The 12,522-nt window shown below is 42.0% G+C and overlaps 1 protein-coding gene across 2 annotated transcripts in view; it reads left to right on the top strand.

Annotated features, from left to right (window-relative positions):
- The first annotated feature begins 2,022 nt into the window (after positions 1-2,022).
- The window catches only part of AMPH (amphiphysin), a 212,222-nt gene continuing 201,722 nt past the window's right edge, over positions 2,023-12,522 (top strand). The window contains exon 1 of one of the 2 annotated variants that reach the window (XM_030551375.1): positions 2,023-2,269. In XM_030551375.1, coding sequence (XP_030407235.1) covers positions 2,201-2,269 — 69 coding nt within the window. In that variant the 5' untranslated portion in view covers positions 2,023-2,200. The remainder of the gene's footprint in view (positions 2,270-12,522) is intronic. The other variant, XM_030551374.1, reaches the window with a different exon arrangement.

Genomic DNA, 12,522 nt, shown 5'->3' with positions numbered 1-12,522 from the left:
AATGCACTTCCTCTCCAAGGTGCTCCTATGCTGTACCTTGCTGTTATGACTAAATAAGCAAAATACACACACACACAGTTCAAGTTAAAACAAGCTCCATTAGTTAATAGAGCTGTACAATCCTTTTACAAACTCAAAACCAGACAAAAACAAATTTTATAGAAGATGTTAAAAATTACTTCAGAGTTGTTTGGGAGAACTGAGTACATTGGGATTTTGTTCTGATCTCTGCATCTGGCTAACATTAGTAGACTGTGATGTACTGTATAAAATATACTCTTTTTGGTTTCTGCTGGTGTATTCTGTGGATTTGCTTTTCAGGGCATGGACTATGTTTATCTCTGAGTCTAGAAAGCCTTAGCCCCTAAAAGATAGTAAATAATAAATGGGCTGTTATCTGTACATCCAAAATGCCTAATCTTACTCCCACTGAAGTTAATGGGAGCTTTGTCATGGAAGTTTGACACCTGATGGATATTGAGAAAGTATGCAGTTACTGGGACATGGATGATCTTACTACTTCAGTGGCTAGGAGACTGTAGTTAAAGATGTTTGATTATGGCATTTACCTCTGCATTTCTGTATTTGTTTTATGGTGATGGCAACCTTCTGGCTTGTATTTGTGTAAACATTTCAAAAATCAATGAAAAGCATTACAAATGTAGAACAGCATCTTCATGCAGAGCAGGAGTGGCACCAGGGATGCCTGCGGCAGGTCCACTGGAGCCGCCTGCCGCCCTTCCAAATCTGCGGTTGCCTAAATGGAAGCGCCGGCCCTGATGCAGAAAAAGGGACACAGGTGCAGAGCCTGGAGCACAGTAATGCTTGCCCTATGCCACTGTGTTGCTGTGCTCTGGTTTCAGGTCAGGCAAGCATGTGCTTAATTCAGTACTGACGGATTTAAGCAAGTCTTAGCAGAGAGGGTCGGAGGCAGTGTTTAAGTACTTTCCTGGACTGGGGCTTCTCTGACTTAAAAGACAAGTTTTGATGTTCAGGTCATGGTGCTGAGTAGTGTTGTTTTAAGGATTGTTTAGATAACTGGTTCAGGGCAGGATAAATATTTTTGTGGGTAGGGCAGAAGACACTCAGGTTCTATTCTTAGCTCTGCCACATATTTGATTTTGACCTTAGGCAAGCCACTTAGGCCCCAATTTTCAACAAGTGGCCTTTAATTCTGAGAACTTAATTTTTTAAAAATATTTGTTACACTAGATAGAGGCAATATTTTCAAACCTGGTTGCCCCATGTTAGTTATCTTAGAGATGTTCCCTGATATTCAGATATGCAGAGCACAGGCAATGGAAGCTCATGTTACTGAATACACCCAATCAGAGTACTGAGTGCCCAGCACTTCTGAAAATGAGGCCACTAGATGCCATTGGGTGGCTAAATATAGATTTAGATGCCTCACTATGGGAATCCAAGCTTGAAAATGTTGTGCTATAAGGCTGAGCACCCACAGCATCATTTGATATCAATGACCAACACTCAGCACTTCTGAAAATTGGATCCTGTGGTGTCTCGCTTTTGGGTGGCCAAAAAGTGGACACACCCAAAATGAGGGACACCTTTCAAAAGAGAATCCTTGATCTTTCTATCTTGGTTTCTCCATCTGCAAAAGGGATAATATTCAGCTGCCCAGAAGGGTGTTGAGGAGATGAGTTAAACAATCTCTTTAAAGTGCTTTGCTCTCATTCAGTGGAAGGTGATGATATTATTCTAGTATATGGTGTTGTCAGCCACCACAGCAGGAGCGCTGCTATATATACTACTTCCCTCACCTCACCTCTTTTTCGCTGCCCCTTGTTGTATAAATTAATAGCATCCGTTTAAGGAAGAATGCATATCATTTGGAGTAAATAGCCTCCTCACTAAATGAACCTGCAGATTCCCAATGCTGGCCTTGCCTGCTGATTCTGCCTTTCGATATTTTCTACCATTTTCTTCTCCTTCGAGAGCATCAGGAAGGAAGATTTTTAAAGGCAGGGAAAGTGCTTGGAGCTCAGTTCCGGCTGCCCTTGAGCCCTGAGGGGGGGCCGTGGGACCAGTTTCTCTCTCCCTCTCTCTGTATCTTTAAGATCCCCTCCTCCACCTTGTCTCTCCAGCCCCTCCCCATCTCCTGCTCACTCGCTCGCGCTCTGCCTCCGCCGCTGGGCTCTGCCTGACTCGCCGCCTCGCCAGGCTCCCTGGACCAGCAGCCATGGCCGACATGAAAACGGGCATCTTCGCCAAAAACGTCCAGAAACGGCTGAACAGGGCGCAGGAGAAGGTCAGCGGGGAGCTAGGGGGCTTGTTAGCCTCGGGGCGGGGGGGAGAACAGGTGCAATTGGAGGGTTGCAGTTTACACTGGGGCGGAGGAGGAGGCAGCGCGCGGAGGACGCCTCCCGGGATGGATGCAGCGGGGAAGCAGCAGCAGCGAGGGGCTGCGACTGAGCTTCCCAGGCTGGGGGCTGGGAAATGCATCGCTGGGGGGTGGGGGCTGCAGAAGCAATGGCACCGGAGAAGCCAGCCCAGGCAGCTGCACACACAGCTGGAGCCGCTGCAGCAGCCCCACGCTGCGCCCTGACAGTTCATTAGTGGCTGGGTGGTTCCTTCAGCCACGGAGTGACCAGCCCCACATTGGGGCTTTGTCTTGAATACAAAACTATTCTCCCTCCCTCCGCCCCCCCCCCAAAAAAAAAGTGCCTCCATTTTTCCCCGTTGCTGTCTGGTCACTCTAGTTGTCCACCCCCTCTGCTGCCCATGCAAAGGTCAATCCCCCACCCGCCTTTGTGCTGCTAACGCTCATCTTTAGCTATAGGCGTGTGGCGGGCAGGAGAAGGGGCTGCAGCTGCCTCTGGTTTCATAGCTAGGGGGTGGGATGCATTTGTACATTTTACTGAGATGGAATTAAGAAGCAGGGAGAGGAGAGGAAAAATTGATGTCTGTTTTGACCCTCTTAGGGCAAGAGAGGAAAGAACCTGTTTCTTTAGTCTTAAGCAAACAAGATCCCTAGACAATGGCTAAAAATCCACAAGACAAGACAGCCCCCATTAATGTTTGTGTGGCCTGACTGAGGCAATATTGTGTGCCCTTCCTTAAAGGTCAGGAGGGAAGTGTGAACTCTAATCGATGTGTGCACTCCAGTGTTTCCAGTGAAACAAAGTCAGTAATTACAACACACATACTGTGAATTGCCTTTGTTTTAACATAGACTTCTTCAATTAGGCTTTCTTTGACTCGTGTATAATGACAGAAGGGACAGGGAAATGCATCTCGATTCATTATGGAATGTAAAATAATCCAGGGAACCATTATCATTTTAATTTTAAATGCCTGTATAACAAATACTTTGGATAACTGCCAAGTAACAAGACGGTATTCTTGCCTTAAGGACAGGAAAGCTTCTGAGGTCAGATATTATATAATATAACTGGCCCATTTATTCTTCATCTTGACTGAAATACTCTTATACCATTGTGCAGATCAATCAACCTTAGTTTTCTCATAATAAATATTGTGCGACTAAAGTGGATTTATTTTGTTTTACTCCAATGTTTCCCTCCCCCCTACACTGAATATTCCAAGGTTTCATCTACTTGCAAAATTATTGGATAATAATCTTGCTTTGGCATTCAGAGAACACAACTGGGCCAGATCCTCAGTGCATGTTCTCTACTATGGCTCCCTCAAAGGCAATAGAACTACAGTGAGGGTCTGGTCCATGGGTCTTGTAATTAAAGAGAGGCAAAATATCGGGAGTATTTTAGGCCAAATGGTTGCCTAGTAGAATGCAGCACAGTAGAAGGAATACATCTGTCGCCTTGATCTGTTCACAGAAATAAAGGTTTGGCTATCTCTTTTCCCCACCTCCACACATGCACACTTTCAATACTGTAAGAGGATTGTATTTCCTTTAATATCCTCCCAAGCTCCTCTTGAGCTAAAGTGATCCTCCTCACCAGGTTCACTTGGCAGCTTGAGCCTTCCTGTGAACGAGGTGGTTCTCGCTACCATCCAAATCACTTGTGTCAGTAATCCACAGTGACCACAGCATAGACTGCTTTAAGGGCTCATGTCAGCTTTCTCATTAGCAATTGCTTGGAGTTCGGAAATGTAATCGTGTTCCTCATTTTTTAAAAAAAAATTAGTCATCATGACACTGAAAACCCCTGAAGCTAATTACATTTCAGTTGTTAAAGGATTTAGATCCCAGTCTTTAATCAGAGAAAACTGTCACTGAAGTTAACAGGGAATTTGCAAGAGTCGTTATTGCAGGATATCCAAATTGAGCCTTATTAATTGAACCCTGTGAGTATAAATGTGCCATATAATTTTTTCCAGCTTTAAATCTCTTGCAGCTATGGAAATATAAATATAAACCTTGAATTTGGGCAGAAAAAATATTTGTGCATGAACATATACAGGTATATGGAGAAAATATATGTTGGCATAGTGCAGTGTAAAGATTTTACCAGCATGAGTTTGTGACAGCCATATTTAGGGTGACCAGATGTCCCAATTTTATAGGGACAGTCCCGATTTTTGGGTCGTTTTCTTATATAGGCTCCTATTACCCCCCACCCCATGTCCCGATTTTTCATATTTGCTGTCTGGTTACTCTAGCCATATTACATGTGCGTGGCAAATTCATCCCAGCTGAATGCCAATAAAACCTCTAACTCACACTCTCTGCATTCGCTATGCGTTTTACGTAAGTGCTGTAGGGAGTTTTTAAAAATTATTTTACTGATGCTCTTTTTCATAACGCTCTGCCTATATCTCGACTTTCTTTGTACCATGTATGCAACTCTACAGAGCTTCAAGGGAGAAAAAAATGTATCACAGATAGAATGTAGAAAACTCCCACATATAATAATGTCCTCATTTTAGGATGTACTATCTGAGGCGTCACATGCTAAAAACAAGTCTGTATTCTATTGTTAAAACTTTCCTCTTTCAAACAGCATAAAGTTCTTGTATATCTGTCCCCAATCAGTCCCCCAGATATTGGGGTTTAAACCAGTCACTAGTCTAGTAGTAAATATTGCCCATCCTGCAGTTTGGCCCAATGTTTTGTTTTGTTTTTTTAAATAGAGAAAGCCACTGTTTTGAAGTTATTCAGAGGTTTTGGTCCGAGTTGCATGAAAAATATAATTCATCTCATGATTCTGTGTATCAATGGATATCACCATCACTTAGGTCCAATACAGTAGTGAATTTAAGCACACACTTAAAGTTAAGTAATTGTTTAAGTGCTTTGCCGAATCAGGGCCATAAAACATATGTGTTGTTTGTTTGTGTATGTGTGTATAATGTCAATAATACCATGTATTTTTGGTTTACAAGGAAATGAATTTTATCAGTGGGTCTGGTGACAACATAATGTGCAAGAGTGCAGCCAGAGTAGATTATGATGTTGCCAGACAGAGATATGTCTTTGCTTCTCTGTTCAAGGTTTGCATATAGTTTTATTGCTTAAAATACACAGATTTCTACTGTACCCATTCCGTGTTTTGCCTCACAAAATCTCTCTAGCTATTCTGCCTTCAACATCTACTTACGTTTTCTCTTCCTCCACATTTGTTTTATGCTTCTGCTGCCTTCTTGTTCTGCCTCAGACCCTCCCTTTGGGGTACAGGGAATCTCTTCTCTACCTCAGATTTGGCCAGGCTAATACCTAAAGGTGTGATTTGGATTTTTAATGAGAACAAGTTGTTGGGTACTATTATTATGTGCTTTTTAATTCTTTGTCTGCCTCTTTGCCCTCATCTTGGTCTTTCTTCTCCACAAAATTTCAACTGATCCTCTCCCGCTCAGTCTTCCCTGCTCCCCATGCATTTCAATGACACCCCTCTGTTTCTGTCTGTCTCCCACCAATTTGTCCAACCCAGATCCTCTCTTTTCCCCTCTCTGGTAAATATGGCTCCTCCACGATCAGACTCCATCTCTCCTGTCCTCACATATTGTCTAACCCCAATCACTAACGTTCTTCTCCTGAGAGTGGGATCTGGTCATTTCTCCCCACTGCCTGACTTACTGCACTGGACTGACAGATACTGTGAGGTGAAGGAACCATTAGTGGAAGCAGGGAGGATGAATAAGTCTCTCTTCTTAGTAGCCTTAGTTGCCCCCAGCAGCCAGGAACATGAACTGTAAATGGAACCTTGCTGATCACTTGCTTCTCTGTGACATTTCAGTTGGGATGGGTGACAGAGTGACACCTGGGGTGAAGGTGTGATTGGGTGGGTGTGCATGCAGGGAGCAAAGAAAATGCTTGTGCTCCGGCTCTGTGAGCGCAAGTGAGATGGGCTTGCACAGCAAGAGAGTTCCCATTATCCCAGAGGGACTGGCTAGTGATTAGAAGCTAGTGCTGGAGGGGCAGATGAGCTGCATTTGGGAAAAAAGGAAGTGTAAAAGATGCTTCTGAGCCTCTTTCCTCTGTGGCTGTGGAGGCATTCTGTCTGCTTCGCACCCTGTAGGCAGTGTGCCTCTAGCTACTCCTGCAGTGCAGCTGGGCCATCTCCTCTACCACTGGTCTGAGTGTAAAAGCGCCAACAGAGCCCTTCATGTGTGCTCAGAATATCGCTGTTTGTATCTGCTAGTGCTGTATGTTTCGTTACATCTTTTTTTCAGGCCATTTGGCATAATCCCATCCCAGCCCTCCACGTCTCACTTTGATTAACAAGCATTAGAAGCAACAGGGTAATGTACCTCCAATGCATCATTGTGCAGAATACGTTTTAAGACCCCAGCTCTCCTCTGCAGTGGTGGCCACAGGGAGATGACCTGGCTCCCTGATGCTCAGCCCCACAAAGCAGTTAGAGTAGGCCCCCTGCTGCTCTAACTTGTGCTGCTTATGCTATTGGGGGATCAGACACAGTGGGGCTCATTTCCACCATACCCTATTCCACCCTTGCATTACCCTGACCTGTATCTCCCACACATTTTCTCCCACTTTTACCAGAGATTGGAGGAGCAGCTGGTGTAGGAGGCGTAATACTGCCTCTGTCAGCTTTACACTGCCAGAGAGTTCTCCCTATATAGGGAAATTCTCTATGGGGAATATCCAGCTGGGTTAAGTAGTTCAACTTGTGCTGCCAAAAAGTAAACTTTAGTGACTTGGAGAATCCAGCATCTTAAAGACAGGGTCTCTTTTCCCTAACCATGCTGTGTTGTACCATAGTGAGCCTTTCCTGGTTTTGAACACAACATAATTTGATTCTGTCTCAGAGAACAGGTAGACGGTCAATACTTTCTAGAATCGGAAACCACTGACCCACTAGGAAGGCAATAATGCTGTATTGTCTTATGTCACATAAGCCTCTCAGCCAATGGGATTGTATATAGAAAACATAGGCATACTCTAAAGATGCATGTAATACATTACTAAAGTACCTATGGCACTGTGAGAAAACTCACACACCAAAATGTTCTGTTGTTCTTGCTTGTCACAGTGTCCTGAGATTCTGACTCTTCATTAATTAACTTTATTATTTGTATTATTTATTTATATCCAAGATCAGGGCCCATTATGCTAAGTGCTTTGTGAGCTCTTTGGGCATAATTCTTATTATTTGTTTGCAATCAAAATAGACAAGGCAGACAAAAGAGGGCAGGTGAAGTAGGGGCACAGAGAGATAAAGGGACTTTCCCTAGGTCACATGGCAGGGCAGTGGCAGGGCTAAATTAGAACTAGGTCTCCAGACTCACAGTCCAGTGCCCTGTCCATTGCTCTCTCCACCACTTTTCGGTATCCTTTTTTTTTTGTTTTTTTTTCCCACTCCTTTCCACTACCTCTTCTCTGGTTGCTTCTGTTTTGTAACTTACTCACCTGATGTGACCCTCTGCCCTGTTCTCCCCAACTCTTCGGCATCCTCATTGCTATCCATTCCCTTTAATCTTCAGTTCTGAATCACATTCGCACACATAGCCCCCCGCCCCCGTGGAGCTATAGTCAAACTTCCTTTCTTGTAGCTTCAGCAGCTTTTAACCTGTGCTTTAGAGCATCACTAGGTCCAGTGACTCAATCGTGCAATCAGGAATTAACACTTTATATGTACACGGAGAGGGAGGCTTGTGCAAAAGTGATACTGTTAATAAAACCAGCTATATTTATTATCGTTTATAGGTCAAAAAGAAGCTGGCATTTTTCAGTTCATATATTTCCAGTTCTCTCTTTCTCTCTTTGTTTTATGAAATGGTCAACTTTGCTACTACCAGGTATTGATTTGTAAAATTCTGCCTCAGTAAATAAATATCTTTAACAAATTAGGATTTTGAGGGAATAAAAACTGATTTCTCTGAAGAAGAGTGAGCCCTATTTTCTTTTTGTCCAACTCATTGTCCTCAATAATAAGGACCACTATTCTGGAAGCCAAATTCTGCCTTCACCTATATCTGTACAACTCCACAGAAGACAAAGGTATGACCCAACTGTAACTGAAGGCTGAAATTTGTCCACAGTGGCGTTAACCACAGTTAATTCTGTTGATAATGCACAGTCCTGCATATAGTGCAGTCCATTTCACTGTCCCATATATATGCTAGCTCTGCAGAGCTAACATGAGTGAAAATACCCTCAAAATAATTAAAACTGATTTTGTCTATGAAGTAACCAGATATGATTCTGAATACACATGGGAAGCAGAACTGATGAGTAAGTTTCCATTGTACAGGATACTTTTCAGAGAATAATCATGTTTAAGTCTCGGGGGAAATGGATCTGTTATCTCATCTGTAAAATGAGTATGATAGATTTTGATTCGGTAAGGTACTTAAGCATATGGTTCATAGTCAAGCTGGAAGGGCCTGTTGAGTGGGGTCCTGCAGAGATCAGTTCTAAGTCCAGTTCCGTTCAATATCTTCATAAATGATTTAGATAATGGCGTAGGGAGTACACTTATAAAGTTTGTGGACGATACCAACCCAGGAGGGATTGCAAGTGCTTTGAAGGATAGGATTAGAATTCAGAATGATCTGGACAAACTGGGGAAATGGTTTGAAGTAAACAGGATAAAATTCAATAAGGACAAATGCAAAGTGCTCCACTTAGGAAGGAACAATCAGTTGCACACATACAAAAGGAGTACTTCAGAAAGGGATTTGGGGTTATAGTGGATCACAAGCTAAATATGAGTCAACAGTGTAACACTGTTTCCAACCTCCCCCCCACAAACAAACAAACACAAACAAACCCCCACAACATAATTCTGGGATGTAGTAGAAGGAGTGTTATAAGCAAGACACAAGAAGTAATTCTTCCGCTCTACTGTGTGCTTATAAGCGTTCAACTGGAGTACTGTGTCTAGTTCTGGGCCCTACATTTCAGGAAAGATGTGGACAAATTGGAGAAAGTCCAGAGAACATGACTTATGAGGAAAGATTGAAAAAACTGTTTGTTTAGTCTGAGAAGACTGACGGAGGACATAATAGTTTTCAAGTACATAAACCGTTGTTACAAGGTATAGAGTTAAAAATTGTTCTCCTTAATCCTTGAAGATGGGACAAGAAGCAATGAGCTTAAATTGCAGCAAGGGAGGTTTAGGTTGGACATTTGGACAAACTTCCTAACTGTCAGGGTAGTTAAGCATTGGAACAAATTGTCTTTGGAGGTTAAGAACCAGGTCAGACAAACACATATCAGGAATGCTCTAGTTATTACTTAGTCCTGTCTTGAGTGCAGGGGGCTGGACTAGATGACCTATTGAGGTCCTTTCTAGTCCTATACTTCTGTGATTCTATGTACCTAAGGGCTTGTCTATACACACCTGTATAATTAAAAGTGGGATGTTTGGTTAAACATGTGCAACTTTGTGTGAGGACAGCGTTTCATAGTTTTAATCTTGGCTAATGGTTGTTTAACTTGTTCCTGTAAACCAGGTTTAATAATAAAATAATTACATCCTTGTTTAAGCTGATGCGGCATATGCGTGTAGATTGAGCCTAACTCTAAGCACTTGAGTAGTTCCACTGAAGTCAAGTCTATTGTTAGCATGGCATTGTTTTGTTGCAGTAGAAGTGGTGGATAATTACAAACATTAACTTTGTCTTTTTTTTAAAAACACAAGGGAAAGTAGATGGTCCTGTTTATCGAGGTAAGAATTGAATTGCTTATACCATGTACATCATGTTTAGATATGCATCAGACAGATACTGATAACAGAGAGGAAACTGAGGAGTGAGGATCAAAGTCAGTGCAAAGAATAGGAAAACCTAAATGGGTTGTTCAATCATCAGATCCGAAGAGAAGATGAATAAAGGACTAACCTTAAAGCTAGTTACTTCAGAGATGGTTAGGTACTATTGTTTCCAAAGTTGTGGCTCATCTAAAAGAAGAAACAGGGAAGGTCGGGTAATTATGCTAAAAGTTGCTTTTAGCGTAACTGAGAGACTCTGAGAGAGCAGCAGAGCCAGTGGCATTTGAAAACAAGGCTTAATAACTAAAGGAATTGGAACTCCAGATATGGCATGCTTGATTCTACAGAGAAGGTTGCTGCAACCAGAGTGAGTTCATGGGTACTAGATTCTGTTGTCAGAAAAGGATGATACTAGAAGAACAGATCCATTATCTGAGGAAAAGGCAGATAGAAAATCATCAAAATAGAATGGAAAGTGTTGAGTTTTATATCCACATATTAAGTTATCTGGAAGGAAGTCAGAAACAGCATCTGTAACTCTAAGATGAAAAATAGTGTCACTACTTGGATTTCAAGAAAAGTTGGTGTGTAAATACCTGAAAGTGTAACCATGCATAGTCGTATACAATGGAGTTCTAGCCATGTTGGTCCCCGGATATTACAGACACAAGGTGAGTGAGGTAATGTCTTTTACTAGACCATCTGCTGTTGGTGAGAGGCCTCACCCACCTTCTCTCTAATCATGCAAAGGGAATTCCCATGATGAAAACAAAGATACTATAGTTCCCTCACTATATCCTAAAACTCATTTTGGATTAGTTAGCAGAAACCAAACAAATTATTTATCACCTCGTAGTCTACAGGCTGCCAAAATATAATTTCTGATAGTTCATCTCTAAACTTTCCCCCAAATAATTCTCAGTGAAAATGAGTGGGCAGAGGTTAGAAGAATAAAATCATAGAAATATAAGGCTAGAAGGAACCTCAATAGGTCATCTAATTCAGGGCAGGGCAAGATCATTCCTGACAGATCTTTGTCTAACCTGTTCTGAAAAACCTCCATTGAACGGTTTCAACAACCTCCCTTAGAAGCCTATTCCACTGGTTGCCCCATTTCAAAGAAGATATATTAGAAATGGAAAAGGTACAAAGAAGGGTAACAAAAATGATTAAGAGTATGGAACAGCTTCTGTATGAGGAGAGATTAAGAAGACTGGGATTTTTCAGCTTGGAAAAGAGATGACTAAGAGGGGATATGTGACCGAGGTCTATAAAAAAATCTTGACTGATGTGGAGAAAGTGAATATAGAAATGTTATTTACTCCTTCACATAACACAAAAACTATTAGCCAATGAAATTAATAGACAGCAGGTTTTAAACAAACAAAAGGAAGTACTTCACACAATTCACAGTCAACCTGTAAAACTCGTTCTGAAGGCCAAAACTTATATGGTTCAAAAAAGATCCAGAAAAGTTCATAGAGGATGGTTCCATCCATGGTTATTAGCCAGGGTGGTCAGGATGCAACATTGTGCTCTGAGTGTTCCTATCCTCTGATTGCCAGAAGCTGGGAGTGGATGACAGGGGCTAGGTTCCTGTTCTGTTTATTCCATCTGAAGCATGTGGTATTGGCCGCTGTTGGAAGAAAGGATACTGGGCTAGATGGACCATTAGTCTTATGTTCTTAGTTCCTCTTTTTAACAGCCCTTACCATATTTGAAGACTGCAGTTAGATCTCCACTCAGGCTTCTTTTCTCGTGATTAAACATGCCCATTTTTTTAGGATTAGTCTGTTAAAATTTCCTTTTTGTGTTTGTCTCTTCATCTTCCAGATGTCTCTCCTATCCTGTCTTCTCTGTCTGTCTTTTCTCCTATCCTTTGGTCTTTTTTTGAGTCTCTCCTTCTCTCTTACTCCTCTTTTGTAGGATTAGCAGCAAAAGTACTTCTTAGCTCAAATGCAGAATCCATTTACAGCTAGAACTGGCTTATTTGGTGCTATTTATTTATCTTGCGCTAACGGCTCTGTGCTGGATGGAGAATGGTCAACCCTAAGTCTTCAAAAGTCATGTCAGGCACCCAAAATAATGAGATTTTTAAAATGTTGGGGTTTTTTTTTCTGCAGTCTGTTAAGGTGCACTTACTTCACATTTTCAAACTTTTCTCTGTAACCATGGGAGTTAAAAACATCTTTCCCCATGAAAGCTGAGATTCTTATGCAATTTCTTGATTTCAGCAGCCGGGGCTTTAAGAAATACAATAAATACCATAAGACTTGCAATAAGTGCCTGCTTCTGTCTCATTGAAGTCAATGGCAGCTTTACCATTAACTGCAATGGATACAGGATTAAGCCCTAAATTTGTGAGAGTTGGCAAGTCTGGTTGCTCCTGGTTCTCTTGACCCAT

This window comes from Gopherus evgoodei, chromosome 2, assembly GCF_007399415.2.
Source record: "Gopherus evgoodei ecotype Sinaloan lineage chromosome 2, rGopEvg1_v1.p, whole genome shotgun sequence".
Lineage (NCBI taxonomy): Eukaryota > Metazoa > Chordata > Testudines > Testudinidae > Gopherus > Gopherus evgoodei.
Note: the sequence above shows the minus strand (reverse complement) of the source record. Positions and strands in the feature narration are given on the sequence as shown.